Source organism: Tursiops truncatus, chromosome 4 (genome assembly GCF_011762595.2).
Source record: "Tursiops truncatus isolate mTurTru1 chromosome 4, mTurTru1.mat.Y, whole genome shotgun sequence".
NCBI lineage: Eukaryota > Metazoa > Chordata > Mammalia > Artiodactyla > Delphinidae > Tursiops > Tursiops truncatus.
Window position 1 is genome coordinate 35,175,418 of NC_047037.1, and position 20,161 is coordinate 35,195,578.

General features: G+C 37.3%; 1 protein-coding gene across 2 annotated transcripts in view; it reads right to left on the minus strand.

Annotated features, from left to right (window-relative positions):
* PLCH1 (phospholipase C eta 1) overlaps window positions 1-20,161 on the minus strand; it is a 238,412-nt gene that overhangs the window by 75,203 nt on the left and 143,048 nt on the right. For both annotated transcript variants that reach the window (XM_019946331.3, XM_033855399.2), the window contains 2 exons: window positions 5,848-5,941; window positions 3,502-3,705 (listed from right to left, as the gene is read on the minus strand). In XM_019946331.3, coding sequence (XP_019801890.2) covers window positions 3,502-3,705; window positions 5,848-5,941 — 298 coding nt within the window. The remainder of the gene's footprint in view (window positions 1-3,501; window positions 3,706-5,847; window positions 5,942-20,161) is intronic.

Consider the following 20,161-nt stretch of genomic DNA (forward strand, 5'->3'; position numbering starts at 1 on the left):
CTGATTGAGTAAGGAGTTAATCATTAGAACATGGTTAAGCTTGGGTAAGACACTGATTTTGGACAGAGAAATCCAAAAAGAAATGATTGGGCACCTGAAAGACCTGAAAAGCAAAGGAAACAGTACAGGGCACAGAAGTAACAAAATTGCAAAACTGCCTGGAGTTGACTTTCACTTCATGGAGTCACCAGAAGTCATTTTCCATATTTGGCCTCCAAGAAAATGTCACCATTTAAAATGATAGGCAACCATCACTCTGAAGCCAATAAGGGTGTGGGCCCTGGCATCTCTATGCATGACAGACTTGTAAAACTGCTTGAGTGCTGAGTGAACAAATGGTCGAATAATGGCTGAGAACAGAATGTCACCTCAAGACCTTCTGTTGCTCGAAAGGTTTTCCTTTATGCTAATATTTTATAAGCATCTTCATTATCCAGTTGCTTAAGCTACTCAATTATCAGTCACTACTGTCAGTAGGTGTTCTCTGCATCTACTGCAAAAATGTCTTAAATCATACACTTCCAGAGCGCTAAATTGGTAGTGGTCCTAATGGTTCTGTATGCAGATAGTTTTTAATACCTGTCCATTTTCAAAATATGTCAATTTGCCTTTATAACATTACTACTACTATTACTGTAACATTACATCTGCTACTTTTGCAGCAGAAAATTCTTCAAGCCAGAAACTCTCTGACAAAGAAGTAGAGTTCCTCTACTCACCAGTATTATCTCACTGCCCTACTGCTTTATTCATCTCCTTACACTACTCCACCACCCCAAGAACAACTTGCTACCTACTGCTGACTCCCATATGCTCCCACCAAAAAGCAATTCCCCTTTGCTCCATGGAATCTCCATTCCAGTGTAAACAAACCCCCTTTCATCATCAGACTCTCTAACAAACCCCCTTTCATCATCAGACTCTCTAACAAACCCCCTTTCATCATTAGACTCTCTAGAATTCTTCCTCAACCTCCTTATCTTGGTTAACAACCAGTTTACCTGGGAGGATACTACTTCCTTTCTCCACAGATGCTTTTTTTGCATAAATCACAAAATGAGGATGCTACTTTTAAACAATTGTTGTTCTACATTCATTTAAAAAATCCCCCCGCTTTTAAACCTCACTTTATCCATCTCTGCCTTCCAGGAATCTTCCAAGTGCCTTTTCCGTAGCATTCTTCTTCTGCTTAAGTATGTGGTTTACAGTTTTTACATCCAATTTTTGACCTTTTAATTTTTTAGCTTTGAATCGCCCTGTCAGCATCCTTTGACTTAAAAGTCCATGTGGGCAATCTACCCAATCACTTAACCTTGACCTCAATGCCAACAGCTCCTTGCTTCACTCTAATCATGCTCACCCACCACACGCCCTGCATATAGTCATTACCTCAACTATATCCAAAATTCCACCTTGTGATAATAATTCTCTGTTCTTGTTTACGGTATGCGTGATGCCGACATTCTCAGTATTTCTGTTTCTTTGAGTCTTCTAGTCTCTTAACCTCATTTTGTGGCCCCTTCGTTTCCTTTCCTAGTTCATGGACCTACTGTCACTTACTTAAAAGAGCTCTCACCAACATCTTGAAGATACTTTATACGACCTGGAAATCCAGAGGCTTGGATCAATTCTAGAATCTGTCTTCACTGCTCCTATACCTAGTCTGTTGGGAATGGGGTGGGGAGCAGTCTGAGCATGCAGACTTTGTATAACAAAAAGACTGTTCTGTTAAAGACTGTTTTTGAAATTAGCTAGGCCTTCCCCAATTTATCTTGTCAACTCCTTACTCATTATTTGCTGATCTTTTTACGCCTCCCACCCCCCAGCCAACCTCCACCCACTCTACACTTAGTGGATGGCGTTCTCTCCTACTATCCTGAGAAAAGAGAGGGTAACAGGCATGAACCATTTTAAAATTTCTTGTCCCCTACCCCATCTAAAAGCATAATGAATGAATCCTCATTTCCCCCTCTTCCAAGTCTCAAAACCTCCCCAACCCTGTATCAAGTCTTCCCCTAATGCAGAAAAATGCCAAGTGACTAACTCACAGCAGATTATCTACCTGACCTTCCCACTGAAAGGCCACCAAAACTATATAGCAAAAGACACTAATAACCTCCCAGCTGTCAAATGCAACCAGACTGGACACTTAGTCTTTCTTTTACTTTTCTATTGCATGGGACATTTTTGACCATTTCATCCCTTAGGTCCAAGTGACTGCTTTGTGTTAGTTGTCTTCGTCAGTTCCCCTTCTTCTTTCTGCTTCGAAAGGTTGGAATGCATAAGTCCTCAGGCCTTGTTCTCTTTGCCACTCCTCTAAGTGATCTTGTCCACTGTGATGTACATTTACACACGAAGGTCTCTGTAAGTGATCTTGTATGCTAACACACAGAAAACTCGGAATTGTGGAATCTTTATCTTTTCTGGATCCTTCTGTTGAGTTCACATATTGTTATTTAATTGACTAATAAAAATGTCCATGTATATATTACAAAGTCACTATAAACTCAACCGATGGAAAGCTGAACTCATTAATGCTCAGTTCCCACAGTAGATGATGGCTCCATCATTCATTCCAGCTCTCCCCTTCAAGCCTTACATCCTTTGCTTTGCTCACCAGGTCCTGTAAGTTTACTTCTTTAATATCTGTATAAGCATCTCTCTCACCTAGTCTAAGTTTTTATGATCCTTCCTTTCAATCATTTCAATAGCCTTCCCACCATTCTCCTTGCTCTAGTTTCACCTCCCTTCCCTCACCACAAACATACATCTTAAAGAAAAATTATCTTCCTACACTGCTGCCCAAGCAATCTTTCTAAACTGCAAGTCTGACCGTATCACCCTAGGTATTAAAACAATCCACCGGACCCTCGTTACCAAAAGCTAAAGCTGAAATTCCTTATCACAGCACTCAGAACCCTTTATCGCTGACCCAAGTCTACCTTCCAGGCTGATTTCTCATCATATTTTACGTCATCCCTCACTTTCTGTATCACCTCTCAACCACGTTTGATTCAACTGGTGGAATTCTCACACCATACTATGATTTTTACCGTCCACCCCTTCTAATGCCTGTGAGCGCCTGAAAGATAGAAGCCACGTCTTACATCTATGTCCTAACCCCCAGGAACCTCCTAGAAATTTAATAAGTGTTGGATGATTGATAGACCATGAAGTATCTTAAAAATAAATATTTATCCTGAACCATCTTTACCATTGTTTAATCAAAAAAAAAAAAATCTTTCTAGGAAAAACTTTCACATTCATCACAATTTTTCAGCACCTGAAGGTGTGCCTCCCAAATGCTAGTACACATGTCTCTCCCTGTTTGAAGTGTCAGGAGGAACCGGAGAGGAATATGAGTTAAGAATAACTTTACAGTGAGTGGGAAAATAGTTCTGATTAGCATGAGTGCATTTTTTTAGGTCTCCATTATTTACACTAGACGTGCCTGACTAAAGCACGTGTGCACCCACATACACTCGCGCTCAAAGCACGCACCTTCCACGCAGCGACAGCCCTCCTGCAGCACCCGTGCATACATGTCCACTTTGGACTGAGACAGGAGCTGGTCCCCGGTCAGGTATGTATTGTGGGAGGAAGCGATGTAGTAGTGGCACAGGGGCTGGTCCATGTCCTGGTACACTTCATGGTGCAGTGGGTTAAATATGTCACAAGCAGGACTACGCATGAAGTTCGTGAAGCCTTTGGAAATGAGAGAGAGTGAAGTACTATAGCTTTGAAGCATATATACTTAACCAACTCTAACAAGGACAAAAGAGATCAAAGTTTGTTCATACTGATTACCTCATTTACCTTCAGGACAGCCTTTGCAGGGAATACCGGGGCAATGAGAGATGTGCTTCAGATCAAATAGACAGTGTCAAAAACTGAAATATGACTTTGGGGAGTAGCAGTTTAAATATAACCTACAGAAAAACAGACTTTTTAAGAGTTTTGATTGAGGGAGGGAGGGGGCTTATTGCAAAGCTCTTCAGTAACTGCTGAACTCAAGCTATGATTATTCAGTGTGACCTAATGGGTAGCTCATGCAGTGTTCAAACCATATTTATCCTAAGTGATATACTGATCAACAGCAACCTGATAGGTTATTAAGTTGATTTGAAAAATAGTATTGTCAGTGCCATAGCTGAGGTAACAGGTCAGAAGTTAGGCATAGCTTAAAATCAGGGTATGATTATTTGACTATGAAACTGGTTTGGCAAGATGCTACTAATGGCTAGCACATTTGAGAAATGTGAAAAAGTATTTCAAGATTATGTAGAAAACCCTATCAGTTTTTCAAAAACATAGTGCCTGGGTAGGAAAGGCATTCATTATCATATTAACAGACATGTGAATGTCCTACAAGTACCTACATGGAATGATCATTAGGGTAAATTATTTCAAGTCTTCAAGAATCCTGTGGTAAAACTACGGGTAAATATCCTCTGAAACTCTGGAGAATTTCTTCATGCTCATCTTTATGGCCATAACTTAGAAATTAGGTTTAACTCCATCTTTTAAGGCCCCACCAAAGAAAAGATTCATTTATTGGTAAAGAAAGGTCCAAATTAGTTTATCTTCTTTGGTTGTTTTTAAAATAGCTTTTAATTATATAAATATTAAATAATTTCTCTTCGTTTTAATTAGCCTCTATCCCTGGAAGTAAACATACAATATCATACCCCCTTGTCCACACTAAGCCTGTTTGGGAGAATAGGAGGCCAACAATCAAAATTGGTAAGATAAGCCATGGTATCATATGCTCTTGCAGGAAGTAGGATGCCCCAGTAGTTTTTTTATTAAGATTATCTATTCTGCCTGGGACATGTTCTCTTTTGGAGAGCAGCCTACAAATTTCTTTCCCTACATATTTTAAATACATATGACTTATAGATACATGTAGCTATATTCATGTCATATCATTTATACATAATATCCTAGGAGCTAGATTCTAAATATATATTCAGAATCTAATATATATAACTGTGGGCAAGTTACTTATTTCTTTTTTTAAAAAATTTATTCATTCATTCATTTATTTTTGGTTGCATTGGGTCCTCATTGCTGCGTGCGGGCCCTCTCTAGTTGCAGAGAGCGGGGGCCACTCCTCACTGTGGTGCGCGGGTAGCCTCTCCCATTGTGAAGCACGGGCTCCAGGCGCACGGGCCCCAGCAGTTGTGGCACACAGGCTCAGTAGCCGTGGTGCAAGGGCCTAGCCACTCCAGTGTATGTGGGATCCCCCAGACCAGGGCTCCAACCCATGACCCCTGCATTGGCAGGCGGACTCTCAAGCACTGCACCAGCAGGGAAGTCCCAAATTACTTAATTTCTTTAAGCCTCACTTTCTTCAGTTATAAAATGAGATAGTCATGTTAACAAAATTTGTGGTCCCTACAACCTCTCTACCACTACCAACTAGGGAAAACAAATTAGTTGCCAACATTTAAAAAAAGAAAACAAAAAAACATGTTTACTTATTTTAGGGCCAAATTTCCCATCATGAGATTATCTGGTTGAAACTATTTCTAAAAATTAACCATTTGAGAAAAGTCAAAATATTTCTTGGCATCTATCATACATAGTGGCATCAAGTTGACTTGCTTGAGTGGAAAATGCTACTGTCCTTGCAAAAGTAAAAGAAACAGCAAAAAAAAAAAAAAAAAAAAGAAACAGCAAAATCATGGCATCTGTTTTGTAGGAAAATATGTGTGTCGTGGGTTTTATTTGAATCATCTGTAATTCCAAGGTTATCTCCCTATTTCTTTTCCTAAAAATTTTGCTAGAATGTAACTTAGCAAACTAAACTGAGAAATGAGAAATTAAGGATATTGGTTATTTTACCTTCTATGCCAAGGACATTTTTTGCCTTATTTTCTTCAGAAACTTCAAATTTTCTTATGACGTCAATACAATAGTCTGTTGTCACATTCGTCATCTAAACAAAACAGAACAATAGTACAGTACCTGCAATTTCATGAGATATGTTCCTCTATGCTAAAAGGGCATACTGATTTTTTTAAGCATTCGTGATATAGTGCAAAATGGTTAAATGAGCCATATTTGAGGTTACTAGTGTCATAACTACTTAACCTTTGGAAAATGATCAAGATCTCAGTATTCCTTGTATCTTTCAGATTTAATCAGTGAAAACAGTCCTTCAACTACTAGACAAATATTTTCTATAAAGCAACAAGATTAATAAAACCAAGTCAATAATCACTGCAAATGCATTGCCAAGCATCCACTCACTGTAAGCTAGTAGTTATCTGCAAAAGTAATGCTTTCTACACAGACACTGAGGTTTGCTAATCATAAATTGTATGCAAAAAGAAAATGACTCTACCAAAGAAGCGTATGCTAGGTAAACCACCTGTGTGTTTATAGCTATAGATCCTTCAACCGATTCATGAGAGCAGTCGGCCATGGTGACTCAAGAACGCAAAGGTTAGCAAAAGAAAATAAAAAGGTAGGTGAGAATTCTGGAGTGAGAATTCTTGTATTCAAATCAGCTGGCTCATACTATTAACAGTGTGGTCTTAAATAAGTCACTCACCTTCTCTGTGGCTACCTTATAATGTAGTTGTGGGGATTAAATGGATTAATATTTGTAAGAAAAATGTATGGTACCAAAAAAGCAGTATATGCTAACATTATTGAGTTAGTCTCAAGTTTGCTGCATGTACATTTCATGCTTAGTATCACTGGGAAAAGCAAACTCTTTGAGAATAATTTCTTTAATACTAATAAAGGATGCAATATTTTTATCAAAAATCCATTCAGCCCCAAAATCTCACAATGATATTTAAATATGCTAATAAGCACCAGAGAGCAGACAGCAGAAGCAAGAAGAACTAAAATCTTGCAGCCTGTGGAACGAAAACCACATTCACAGAAAGACAGACAAAATGAAAAGGCAGAGGACTATGTACCAGATGAAGGAACAAGATAAAACCCCAGAAAAACAACTAAATAAAATGGAGAAAGGTAACCTTCCAGAAAAAGAGTTCAGAATAATGATAGTGAAGATGATCCAGGATACTGGAAAAAGAATGGAGGCAAAGATCGAAAAGATGCAAGACATGTTTAACAAAGACCTAGAAGAATTAAAGAACACCTAAAAGAAGTAAAGAACAAACAGAGATGAACAATACAATAAATGAAATGAAAAATAGAAGGTATTTCTACTTTTTTTTTTTTATTCTAGAAGGAATCAATAGCAGAATAACTGAGGCAGAAAACGGATAAGTGACCTGGAAGACAGAATGGAAGAATTCACTGCCACGGAAAACAATACAGAAAAATGAATGAAAGGAAATGAAGACAGCCTAAGAGACCTCTGGGACAACATTAAATGCACCAACATTCACATTATAGGGGTCTCAGAAGGAGAAGAGAGAGAGAAAGAACATAGAGAAAATATTTGAAATGATTATACTTGAAAACTTCCCTAGCATGGGAAAGGAAATAGCCACCCAAGTCCAGGAAGCACAGAGAGTCCCAGGCAGGATAAACCCAAGGAGAAACACACTGAGACACATAGTAATCAAACTGACAAAAATTAAAGACAAAGAAAAATTATTAAAAGCAACAAGGGAAAAACAACAAATACCATAAAAGGGAACTCCCGTAAGGTTAAGAGATGATTTCTCAGCAGAAACTACAAGCCAGAAGGGAGTGGCACAATATATTTAAGTGATGAAAAGGAAGAAACTACAACCAACATTACTCTACCCGGCAAGGATCTCATTCAGATTCGATGGAGAAATCAAAAGTTTTACAGACAAGCAAAAGCTAAGAGAATTCACCACCACCAAACCAGCTCTACAACAAACGCTAAAGGAACTTCTCTAAGTGGGAAACACAAGAGAAGAAAAGAACCTACAAAAAGAAACCCAAACCAATTAAGAAAATGGTAATAGGAACATACATATCAATAATTACCTGAAATGTGAATGGATTAAATGCTCCAACCAAAAGACACAGGCTCGCTGAATGGATACAAAAGCAAGACCCATATATATGCTGTCTACAAGAGACCCACTTCAGACCTAGGGACACACACAGACTGAAAGTGAGGGGATGGAAAAAGATATTACATGAAAATGGAAATCAAAAGGAAGCTGGAGTAGCAATACTCATAACAGATAAAATAGACTTGAAAATAAAAAATGCTGCAAGAGACAGGAAGGACACTACATAATGATCAAGGGATCAGTCCAAGAAGAAGATATAACAATTATAAATATATATGCACCCAACATAGGAGCACCTCAATACATAATGCAAATGCTAACAGCTATAAAAGAGGAAATCGAAAGTAACAGAATAATAGTGGGGGACTTTAACACCTCACCTACACCAATGGACAGATCATCCAGACAGAAAATTAATAAGGAAACACAAGCTTTAAATGACACAAGAGACCAGATAGATTTAATTGATATTTATAGCACATTCCATCTGAAAACAGCAGATTACACTTTCTTCTCAAGTGCACATGGAACATTCTTCAGGATATATCACATCTTGGGTGATAAATCAAGCCTCAGTAAATTTAAGAAAACTGAAATCACACCAAGCGTCCTTTTTGATGACAACACTATGAGATTAGAAATCAATTACAAGGAAAAAAAATAAAAAGGAAAAAACACAAACACATGGAGGATAAACAATACATTACTAAATAACCAAGAGATCACTGAAGAAATCAGAGGAAATCAAAAAATACCCAGAGACAAATTACAATGAGAACATGACAATCTAAAACCTATGGGATGCATAAAAAGCAGTGCTAAGAGGGAAGTTTATAGCAATACATTCCTACCTCAAGAAACAAGAAAAATCTCAAATAAACAATCTAAACTTACACCTAAAGAAACCAGAGAAAGAACAAACAAAACCGAAAGTTAATAGAAGAAATCATAAAGATCATAGCAGAAATAAATGAAATAGAAAAAAGAAAAACATTGCAAAGATCAATAAAACTAAAAGCTGGTTCTTTCAGAAGATAAACAAAACTGATAAATCTTTAGCCAGACTCATCAAAAAAATGAGGGAGAAGACTCAAATCAATAAAATTAGAAATGAAAAGGAGAAGTTACAGTGGACACCAGAGAAACACAAAGCATCATAAGAGACTACTACCAGCAGCTCTATGCCAATAAAATGGACAACCTGGAAGAAATGCACAAATTCTTAGAAAGGTATATAACCTTCCAAGACTGAACCAGGAGGAAATAGAAAATATGAACAATCCAATCACAAGTAATGAAATTGGAACTGTGATTAAAAATCTTCCAACAAGGCTTCCCTGTTGGCGCAGTGGTTGAGAGTCGCCTACTGATGCCGGGGCCACAGGTTTGTGCTCCGGACTGGGAAGATCCTACATGCTGCAGAGTGGCTGGGCCCGTGAGGCATGGCCGCTGAGCCAGCGTATCCGGAGCCTGTGCTCCACAATGGGAGAGGCCACAACACTGAGAGGCCCACATACCGCAAAAAAAAAAAAAAAAAAAAATCTTCCAACAAACAAAAGCCCAGGACCAGATGGCTTCACAGGTGAATTCTATCAAACATTTAGAGAAGAGCTAACACCCATCCTTCTCAAACTCTTCCAAAAAATTGCAAAGGAAGGAACACTCCCAAACTCATTCTATGAGGCCACCATCACTAAAACCAGACAAAGATACCAAAACCAGACGAAGATACCACAAATAAAGAAAATTATAAACCAATATCATGATGAATAGATGCAAAAATCTTCAACAAAATACTAGCAAACAGAACCCAACAACATGTTAAAAGGATCATATACCATGATCAAGTGGGATTTATCCCAGCAATGCAAGGATTCTTCAGTATATGCAAATCAACCAATGTGATACACTATATTAATAAGTTGAAGAATAAAAACCATATGATCATCTCAATAGACACAGGAAAATCTTCTGACAATATTCAACACCGATTTCTGATAAAAACTCTCCAGAAAGTGGGCAGAGAGGGAACCTACCTCAACATAATAAGGCCATATACAACAAACCCACAGCAAACACCATTCTCAATGGTGAAAACATGAAAGCATTTCCTCTAAGGTCAGGAACAAGACAAGGATGTCCACTCTTACCACTTTTATTCAACATAGTTTTGGAAGTCCTAGCCACAGCAGTCAGAGAAGAAAAAGAAATAAAAGGAACACAAATTGGAAAAGAAGAAGTAAAATTGTCACTGTTTGGAGATGACATGATATTATACATAGAAAATCCTGAAGATGCCAGCAGAAAACTACTAGAGCTAATCAATGAATTTGGTAAGCTGCAGGATACAAAATCAATGCACAGAAATCTCTTGCATTCCTATACACTAACAACGAAAGATCAGAAAGATAAATTAAGGAAACAATCCCATTCACCACTGCAACAAAAAGAATAAAATACCTAGGAATAAACCTACCTAAGGAGGTAAAAGACTTATATGCAGAAAACTATAAGACACTGATGAAAGAAATTAAAGATGACACAAACAGATGGAGAGATATACCACGTTCTTGGATTGGAAGAATCAATATTGTGAAAATGACTATACTACCCAAAGCAATCTACAGATTCAATGCAATCCCTATCAAATTACCAATGGCATTTTTTACAGAACTAGAACAAAAAATCTTAAAAATTTGTATGGAGATACAAAGGACCCCAAATAGCCAAAGCAATCTTGTGGGAAAAAAACGGAGCTGGAGGAATGAGACTCCCTGACTTCAGACTACACTACAAAGCTACAGTAATCAAGACAATATGGTACTGGCACAAAAACAGAAATATAGATCAATGGAACAGGATAGAAAGCCCAGAGATAAACCCACACACATATGGACAACTAATCTATGACAAAGGAGGCAAGGATATACAATGGAGAAAAGACAGTCTCTTCAATAATGATGCTGGGAAAACTGGACAGCTACATGTACAAGTATGAAATTACAACACACCCTAACACCATACACAAGAATAAACTCAAAATGGATTAAAGACCTAAATGTAAGACCGGACACTATAAAACTTTTACAGTAAAACATAGGAAGAACACTCTTTGACATAAATCACAACAACATTTTTTTGACCCACCTCTTAGAGAAATGGAAATAAAAACAAAAATAAACAAATGGGACTGAATGAAACTTAAAAGCTTTTGCACAGCAAAGGAAACAAGATGAAAAGACAACCTTCAGAATGGGAGAAAACATTTGCAAACGAATCAATGGACAAAGGATTAATCTCCAAAATATATAAACAGCTCATGCAGCTCAATATTAAAAAAACAAACAATCCAATCCAAAGATGGGCAGAAGACCTAAATAGACATTTCTCCAAAGACATATAGATGGCCAAGAGGCACATGAAAAGCTGCTCAACATCACTAATTATTAGAGAAATGCAAATCAAAACTACAATGAGGTATCACCTCACACCAGTCAGAATGGGCATCATCGGGCTTCCCTGGTGGCGCAGTGGTTAAGAATCCGCCTGCCAATGCAGAGGACATGGGTTTGAGCCCCGGTCCGGGAAGACCCCACATGCCGTGGAGTAACTAAGCCCGTGCACCACAACTACTGAGCCTGTGCTCTAGAGCCAGCAAGCCACAACTCCTGAAGCCCACGAGCCACAACTACTGAAGCCCATGCACCTAGAGCCCGTGCTCTGCAACAAGAGAAGCCACTGCAACGAGAAGCCCGCGCATCGCAACGAAGAGTAGCCCCTCCTCCCTGCAACTAGAGAAAGCCCGCATGCAGCAACGAAGACCCAACGCAGCCAAAAATAATAAATAAATAAAAGTTAAATAAATTAATTTAAAAAAATAGAATTGGCATCATCAGAAAATCTACAAACAACAAGTGTGGAGTGGGTGTGGAGAAAAGGGAACCTTCTTGCACTGTTGGTGGAAATGTAAATTGATACAGACACTGTAGAGAATAGTATGGAGGTTCCTTAAAAAACTAAAACTAGAACTACCATATGACCCAGCAATCCCACTACTGGGCATATACCCTGAGAAAACCATAATTCAAAAAGAGTCATGTACCACAATGTTCATTGCAGCACTATTTACAATAGCCAGGTCATGGAAGCAACTTAAATGCCCATCGACAGATGGATGGATAAAGAAGATGTGGTACATATGTACGATGGAATGTTACTCAGCCATAAAAAGGAATGAAACTGGGTCATTTGTCGAGATGTGGATGGACCTAGAGACTGTCATACAGAGTGAAGTAAGTCAGAAAGACAAAAACAAATATCGTATATTAATGCATATATGTGGAACCTAGAAAACTTGTACAGATGAAAAGGCAGAAATAGAGACACAGATGCAGAAAAAACATATGGACACCAAAGGGGGAAAGTGGGGGTGGGGGTGGGGTGGTGGGATGAATTGGGAGATTGGGATTGACATGTACACACTGATGTGTATAAAATAGACAGTAAGAACCTGCTGTATTAAAAAAATTTTAATAAAATAAAAAAAGATCAATCAATAAATAAATATACTAATGAATAATGATAGAGGAAGCTAACTTGCGAGCCAGTATTTTATATTTCAATGATATTCTCAAAAATTCTATTATCTCTTAGGTTCAATACCTATGCTTTAGTGAAATCTAATTCAAACTGTCTATTTAATAGCATTTAACTTATTGCAGGGGGAAAAAAAAGCTCTGTTATGCAACCATTTTTTGCATGTTTGAAAGAGCACAGAATGCTTTTTTTCCCCTAAAACTAGCTGCATAATGGCTAACACATTCTTTGAGTAAATTTTATAACCTTTACTCCATGCAGAGGCCTACATTACCAGACACCACCCGAAAATACCATAAATAAATGAAACCATGCTGCCTGCGAGGAACTCAACTGACCAAGTCTGGCTTTAAGCAGCTCATTAATTTGTCTGCTATAAGCTAGAGAGGCTTATCACGTGCAGTCTAAAAGATAAGTAATTTCTCACAAAATAGAAAGAACCAAATTGATAAAAATTGTATGTGCCATTGGAAGACTGAATTCACATTGCAATTATTTGGTTTACGAGGCCATTTGTTCAGAGATGCTGGGGACTTGCACTAGACTCAGGTAGTCTACCAGGAGACAATGAGATCTAAAAAAATTCAAGCAAACAAAAAAGAAAACCCCGGCATCCTGGGATGGAGCTAATTGCCGATGAGAACATGTTACTAGCTCAAAATACAAAGCAGAAGGTGTTAACAAAAATCATCATATTTGAAAAGTATTCATTAAATTGATGAAAATATCAGTAGGCATTCTAGGAAGCCCAAAATTTCCTGGGCACCATGTAAGAATTAATGGGAGCTAATCCAAAATTCAAGTATTAAGGATTAACTCAGTGAAATACATTAAAACCTCATAACAATGAGAATTGAAATGTAAGTCAATCTGCTCTCATCCTTCCTCCATCCCTGCTTTCATTTAATTAACTTCCCAATAGCAAAATCTTGCATTTTACACAATTGACTTTTTCAGACCTCACTTTGAAAGTTACATTGGGATTTTACTGTATGAATGAAGGTTTAACATAGTTTAGTTTAGCTCTTTATTGTTCTTTTTCCCCTTGTTTTGCTTTCTATTTGACATGGCTGATAAGATGAAATAGAAACATTTTCTCCCTGTTTCCCATGGAGTTTACTTGAAAGTCTTGTTTGCTATCAATATCTGAGCCACTCACTGTCTCTTAACACTAGTGATTGTTTTTTCTATACAGAGAAATTTGTGCTAAAAGAAGAACTTGAGGAAAACTTGATTACGTTTATATAATGTAGTCAATGTTATGCAGTTTATAAAAAGGTTTTACATCCATAATCTTAAACAGTTCTTGTAAACTTAGTATCTTTATCCCCATCCTGTAGGTAGGAAAACTGACACTGAGAATGGTTATCACAACCAAAGTCATAAAGTCATTAAAAGGCAGCACCAAAGTTCAAATTTCAACCTTCTCAATTCAACTCCAAAGCTTTTTCTTTTACCTTGTATCTACTGTCTGGGTGTTTTCTTTATTTCTGCTAAGAAACTGAAATACTTACTTTTAAAAGTGATTATTTTTTTCAGTATAGCTGAAACTCCTGGATCTTAACTTTTGAAATTTTTGCGACTTTCAAATCAGTTATCATAATTTGACCTCTTTGATGATTCCAGATTGGAATGACTCCCAAAACACACGAAACACAAAATCATAATATAATTTGCAAAGAATTTTAAGGTTCCTAAACTCTTTTCCATTTATTTTTACCGAAGTAACATATCCATAATTAAGTCAGTCAAAACAGAGACGCTTATGACTAAAAGCAGAATTCCCCCTTTATACACAGAGCCACTGTCCAGAGGTAATAATGCCAACATCTCTAGATATTTCTTGTGGAATGAGTCTTTATACTCCTAATTATTATGTTAATGATGTTATTTTATATTTCATATACTTTAAATATTATCTCTTAACTTTTTATTGTTTTTAAATAAAGACAACTCTTCTGGGCCAGCAAAACTAACTTTCGCCCTCTATCAATCCTCCCAATACAGTTATATCTTAACTTTTATTAAACTACAATTCAGTGTGTAAATTGTCCTGAATATGCAAATGTTAACATTAGATCTATTGTATAATCTGATTGTGTTTCTATTCTTATAGAATTTTCTTCTGATTTAACTGCTGGAATTCCCATCCATTCATTTAATTTGTAATGTCCCTATCACAAATTCTTCCCAATGACTCTAATGGTCTCTTGGTATAATTTTCCACATCAAAGGCAAGAGGGAATCCATGAATTCCATTTTTTCCACTATAAAAGTCCTCCTTTTTCCAGGCTGGTTAAGTTCTAAAATTTCACTCAGTTTTTTGTCCCAATTTCACTCTGTCACTCTTATCAAAGAGCACTTGAGAGGTAAATTATTTATTTCTTGCACATATTTTTGTGTGTGTTTTTTATTCTGTGCCCACATTTGGTTGACAAATTGACCAGGTAGAAAGTTCTAGGTCGGAAATCATTGCTTCATGATTTTTGGCTTCCAGAGTTGCTGTTGAGAAGTCTGATGCCATTCTGATTCCAATCCTTTTTACAGGACCTGTCTTTGTTCATTAATTTGATAAGGCTTTTTTTTCCCCCTTTCTGCAAGTCTTTAGGGTTTCATTTTATCCTTGGCATTGCAAAATTTCACTTTGATTTGTCTCTGCGTGGATCTTTTCTACATTCACTGTGTTTGGCACTCAGTGGACCCTACCAATTTAGACATTCCTCCCTTTGGGCTCTAATCATTTTTTGTATTACTTATTTGATAATATCCTCCCTTCTATTTTTTCTTATCTTTTTCTGTAACTCCTGTTATTCAGATAGCGGACCTTCAGGATCGATCTACTAATGTCCTTATGTTTTTTCCATTTCTTTCCTGTTTGTTCTCCTTTGGGGACAATTTTCTCAACTTTATCTTCTAAGCCAACTAACGAATTTAGTTCTCTGCTCTCTTCTTCCTCTGAATCTTCTTTTCTCATAGCATCTTTCTCTTGCTTCATGGCTGAAATTTTTTTAATCGCTCTGCTGTATTAATGTCAGTTTTTAAAGTTTCCTTCTCCCTGCATTGCCTCTATTTCCTCCAAGTTTCTTGATTCTATTTGTTTGCCTTTGTCTCTTTTTTATAGCAAAGAATTTCCTCAAATGTGGTAAGCTTTGGTTATTTAAAACCCATTTTTTAAACTGACTATTTAAAAACCTATTTCAAACTAAGGCAAGAAAAAATTGGCTGGAAGCTCTGTATTCATGAGCAGAGCTTACTGACTAGCAGGCTTCACTGTAGAATTCTCTGGCTGGACTCAGGAAATTCCTGATGTAAATATCTTTAGGGGTTTTTTTTTCCTTGGGTTGGTTTTTTTTCCAGGGTGGAGAAGGGACAGCTGTCCTGCTGCAAGAGGTAGGGGAGAGAATCTGGAGCCCTAACTACATCTGGATCAGACTTCCAACCAGTGCTTGTGTTTTCAACCCCTGCTCTTCTGTTTTCAGAGTATCATGTAAATTTCATTTTTGATCTTTCTTGGGTTCTTCTGGGCAAATGAACATGCTTCGTGGTTTCCTGCTCCGTGGGCTTGAGTTTCAGTGCTCTGGGGTCTCCTTTGGATCAGACAAGTTTTAAGATTTTGTTGTTTCTGTTTCCTCTCCCATTCTCTTTGTCCTTGTGGTTTTACAGGGCGGGGAGAGGTCTTTTTACTGTATTTTTGGGTAATTTCAGCAGGGAGTAGTGAAACATCTCTAAATGAATGGTCATTCAGTTTCCAGCTGAATAAGACAACCATGAGAGCTATTTATCTCCCCAAAATGGCTACTCTCACTCATCCAAAAATTAATCCACAAATTTCAAAGCATTTAAATACATGACTATTTCACAGAGAAATGTCATTTGGGAACTATATTCAAGGGAGAAAAAATATTACATGACATAATTACTCTGAACAGTCTCTCACTGCTTTAACTGTGAATAATTAAGAAAAATGAAACAAATTCAGGAAAGCCTCTTAAAGAACTGCTTTTATGACGAGGAGAATGATTTAAAAAAAAAAAAAAGAAGATAAAGGTACACTAGCACCAGAAACGGGTAGTTATAGCAAAGAAGAATTTATAATTATTTCTCACAAGAGAGGTAAGATTAGAATGACCACGACTCTCACCAAACCAGTCTGGATTCAGTAAAGGGTAGTGAAGGGAGAGGGAACAAATGACACCTATAATTGGATCAGAAGAATCAAGGGAATATTTCAGCAGAAAGAATAAAAAAGCAAAATGAGCAACTGTTAAGAACCACCACAAAGGGATAATGTATAGGTCTATGTCATAAAGTTCAGCAAGAAGAGGGCGCTCTAGCATGGGATCAGAAAAGTTCTGAAAACTCCCCTGGAATTAACCATCCACATGCATATTTCAGATAAAAACGCTACATAAATAGAAATCTGCTTTTGACTTATCTATGGAAGTAGCTTTTGCTCTTGGTTAACAGCTAGAAGGGTTTGAAAACTATAAGGACTCTTCAATATTCCTGCCTTCTCTTCCTCACTCTTCAATCCATGAGAAACAAAAAGATAAAAAGAAGGTAGAGGCTTGCTAAGAAAGGTTGTCGAGGAGAGTGGGGGGAATGAAATCAATTTCTCACTCCTGAACCAAAACTCTGAAAAGAATTGAACTCAAAACACATTCAGCGCCAGTGCCAAAAAATGGATAGGAACTCTGGAAGAGATGAAGGTTGCTTTTTGGCAAACAGGGGAAAAAAATGAAACAAAGAGCCTCAACCAACCCACGTACTCTGGAATCACAGACTAGTGGACATCTGTGATCTTGATCTGTGGATGCAAGGAAGCAACGGAAGAGAAACCTCAGCCAACTGGCTTCTTCCTTAACTGGCACTTCTTCACAGATATAAAAGACAGTAAGAATTTACCTTAGCACATCATATTTTAAGGATGAAAGTCCTAATCAAACAGCAGTTGGACCTGTCAAAGGCATAAATTCATTTTGCAAAGAGCTTCAGTGGAATAAAAATCTGACTCACGGGCCAGTATTTGAACTCCCATAATCCCGACAGCCTATGTGGCCGGCAGTGATATTTCATTTCACAACTCAGTAAATCTGTAAAATCTGAATACTCTGGTGTCTACACCAATCTTACACCATCAGAAACGAATGAATTACTGCCATAAGGATCATCAAATTGCCTCAGATTCGTTCCACTGTGAAAATCCCATTTTGAAACTCAAAACCCCACAAAACTCTTGACTAAATGACTCTCCTGCTGCACTTTTAGATCATGTCCAATTTCTCTCTGTTTTAAAGAATGCTGAAATGCACAACTTTATAACTTTTTTTTCTATACACAATTATTTCCTTAGGATGAACTACTAGATGTAAAATGGATTGGTAAAAATTTTATATATGATATACAATTTAATGATAAAACTGCCCATAGAAAGATTGTACCATTCCACAGCTTCACCAGAAATATAAGAAATGGACACCATGTTTGGTAGTATATTTTTTTAACCTTTACTAATTTGATGGGTGATATATGGTCTCTTAACATTGTAAATCAACTATACTCCAATAAAAAAAAAATTTAAAAATGGAAATAATGCAGAAGCATATTAAAATAAAAAGTAAAATTCAAAAAGTCTTGGTTTTATTTCACATTTTTAAATTACTAGTGAAGGATGAACATTTTTAATAGATCATTGACATTGTGCAAAGTTTTTTATATGTTTCAAACGTTTTGCACATTTTTCTATTGGGTAGTCATCTTTTCCCACAATTGTCTGTGGAAGTACTTTCCATAAAAAGGAAATTCACTATTTCTCTCTTTTGTATATTATAAATATTTTCCAAGTTTGCACTTGACATTCATTTTATGATGTTTGATATATTGGACCACATATAAAGTTTCAGGACATTAATATTTTCCTCTTGATATATGATAATTTTTTAAAATTTCTTTCATGTTATACCCATATGTAGCTTCAAGCTAGTTTAGAAAATTAAACTGGAAACGCGTGTAATCATTTGCCAGGAGCAGATGTCACAGAACACTGGCTTCTGTTTTCCCCAACTAAAATTTACTGGTTGAATGTCAATATAACAAAAGGAGGGAAGAAACATATGCCCCTTAGCAAGTGACATCCACTATTGCTATTCAAATGGATTGGGTAAATTCCACTAGCACAAATGAATTTGAAGTGCTTTCTTTGAACATTTTAATTTCTCACACTGCTGTGCTTCTGAATATCTCTGTCAAAGGGCTTTCACATTCATCATCCCAATCAATTTTCAATCTGACATTGTGAGATAAGAAAGGTAGGAATCAGCTCCCCTTTGTACAGATCAGGAAACCAAGGCTCAGAAACAATACTGATTGGCCTGCCCAAGATTCTCCAACTGATAAAGCTTGCAGGATATGAAATGCAGATTTTCTGTACTCCTGGTCTAAGGTTCTTTCCACTATACTGTGAAGAGTTCTTCTGATGACAATGCAGGAGTAGTTATAAATGCAGGAAACAGGGAATAATGATTTAGAAAGGGCATGTTCTCTGGGGAAAATAATTCTTCTATTACCCCATTCCCATTTTCTTCCTGCCTTAACAGCTAACTTTGTTAATGGAGAATCTCTGCCTTTGCCAAATTATCAAACTAAAATAACTGATTTTGATAAAACATTTTGCTAACACTATCTGGCTTAATCCTTAAAGCAACAACAAAATGTATAAAATCTGGATCTGTAATTACTAAAATGCATGTGATTGTGGTAATGGGATAAAGTAAAATATTACCAGGTCTAGTGTCTTTTTTCTGACACCACCAACTCTGACTCTCCGACACTAGCTGGGTATCCAGCAATGCAATTCAGTCATGACGCTTACCATCTGGAGTCAGCATTAGACCCTGCAGGGCTCAGTCCCACAGGCTAACCCTGCTTCAGATGCCGCAGATGAGGTCTCAGGCTACCCCCACTTCTGCCTGGCCTACTACAAATTTGGGAGTTCTGGACATTACTTAAAACAGTAAAAATAGATTTTAATCAGTAACTGTTGCAAAACAGAAAAAGAGAGCTCAGTATAGAACTGGCTCATTTGCGAATACAAGTGGGGATTTATAGCCCAGGAGCAAGGTAGGGGTCAGTGGAGGCATAAGAGGGGATTCTGGCTAACCCAACCTAACAGGATTCTTCCTGAAATGCAGGCCAGGCTGATCAAATATCATCCAGGGAATAGTGATAGGCGAGGAATTTTATCAGATATTGAGGATGATTAGATATCGAGGATGGAGACTGGTTAAACTGACAGGATTCTTGCTACAGCTGGACTCTTAAGGACAAGGCCAAAGGATGGAACCTTTGAAAAACTGACTCAGAAGAGCCTGCTTAGAGCTTGTTTCATTAAGGAGAAAGTCTTTGTCAAGTCCCACAACTCAGTTCCCAAGATTCGCCAGAATGACTCACAGAATTCAGAAAAGTGCTTTACTTACTAATACTGGTTAATTATAAAGTATACAGCGCAGCCAAAATGGAAGAGATGCACGGGGCAAGGTATGAAGGAAGATATTTACCAATGAATTACTATACTGCTAGTTAAGAAT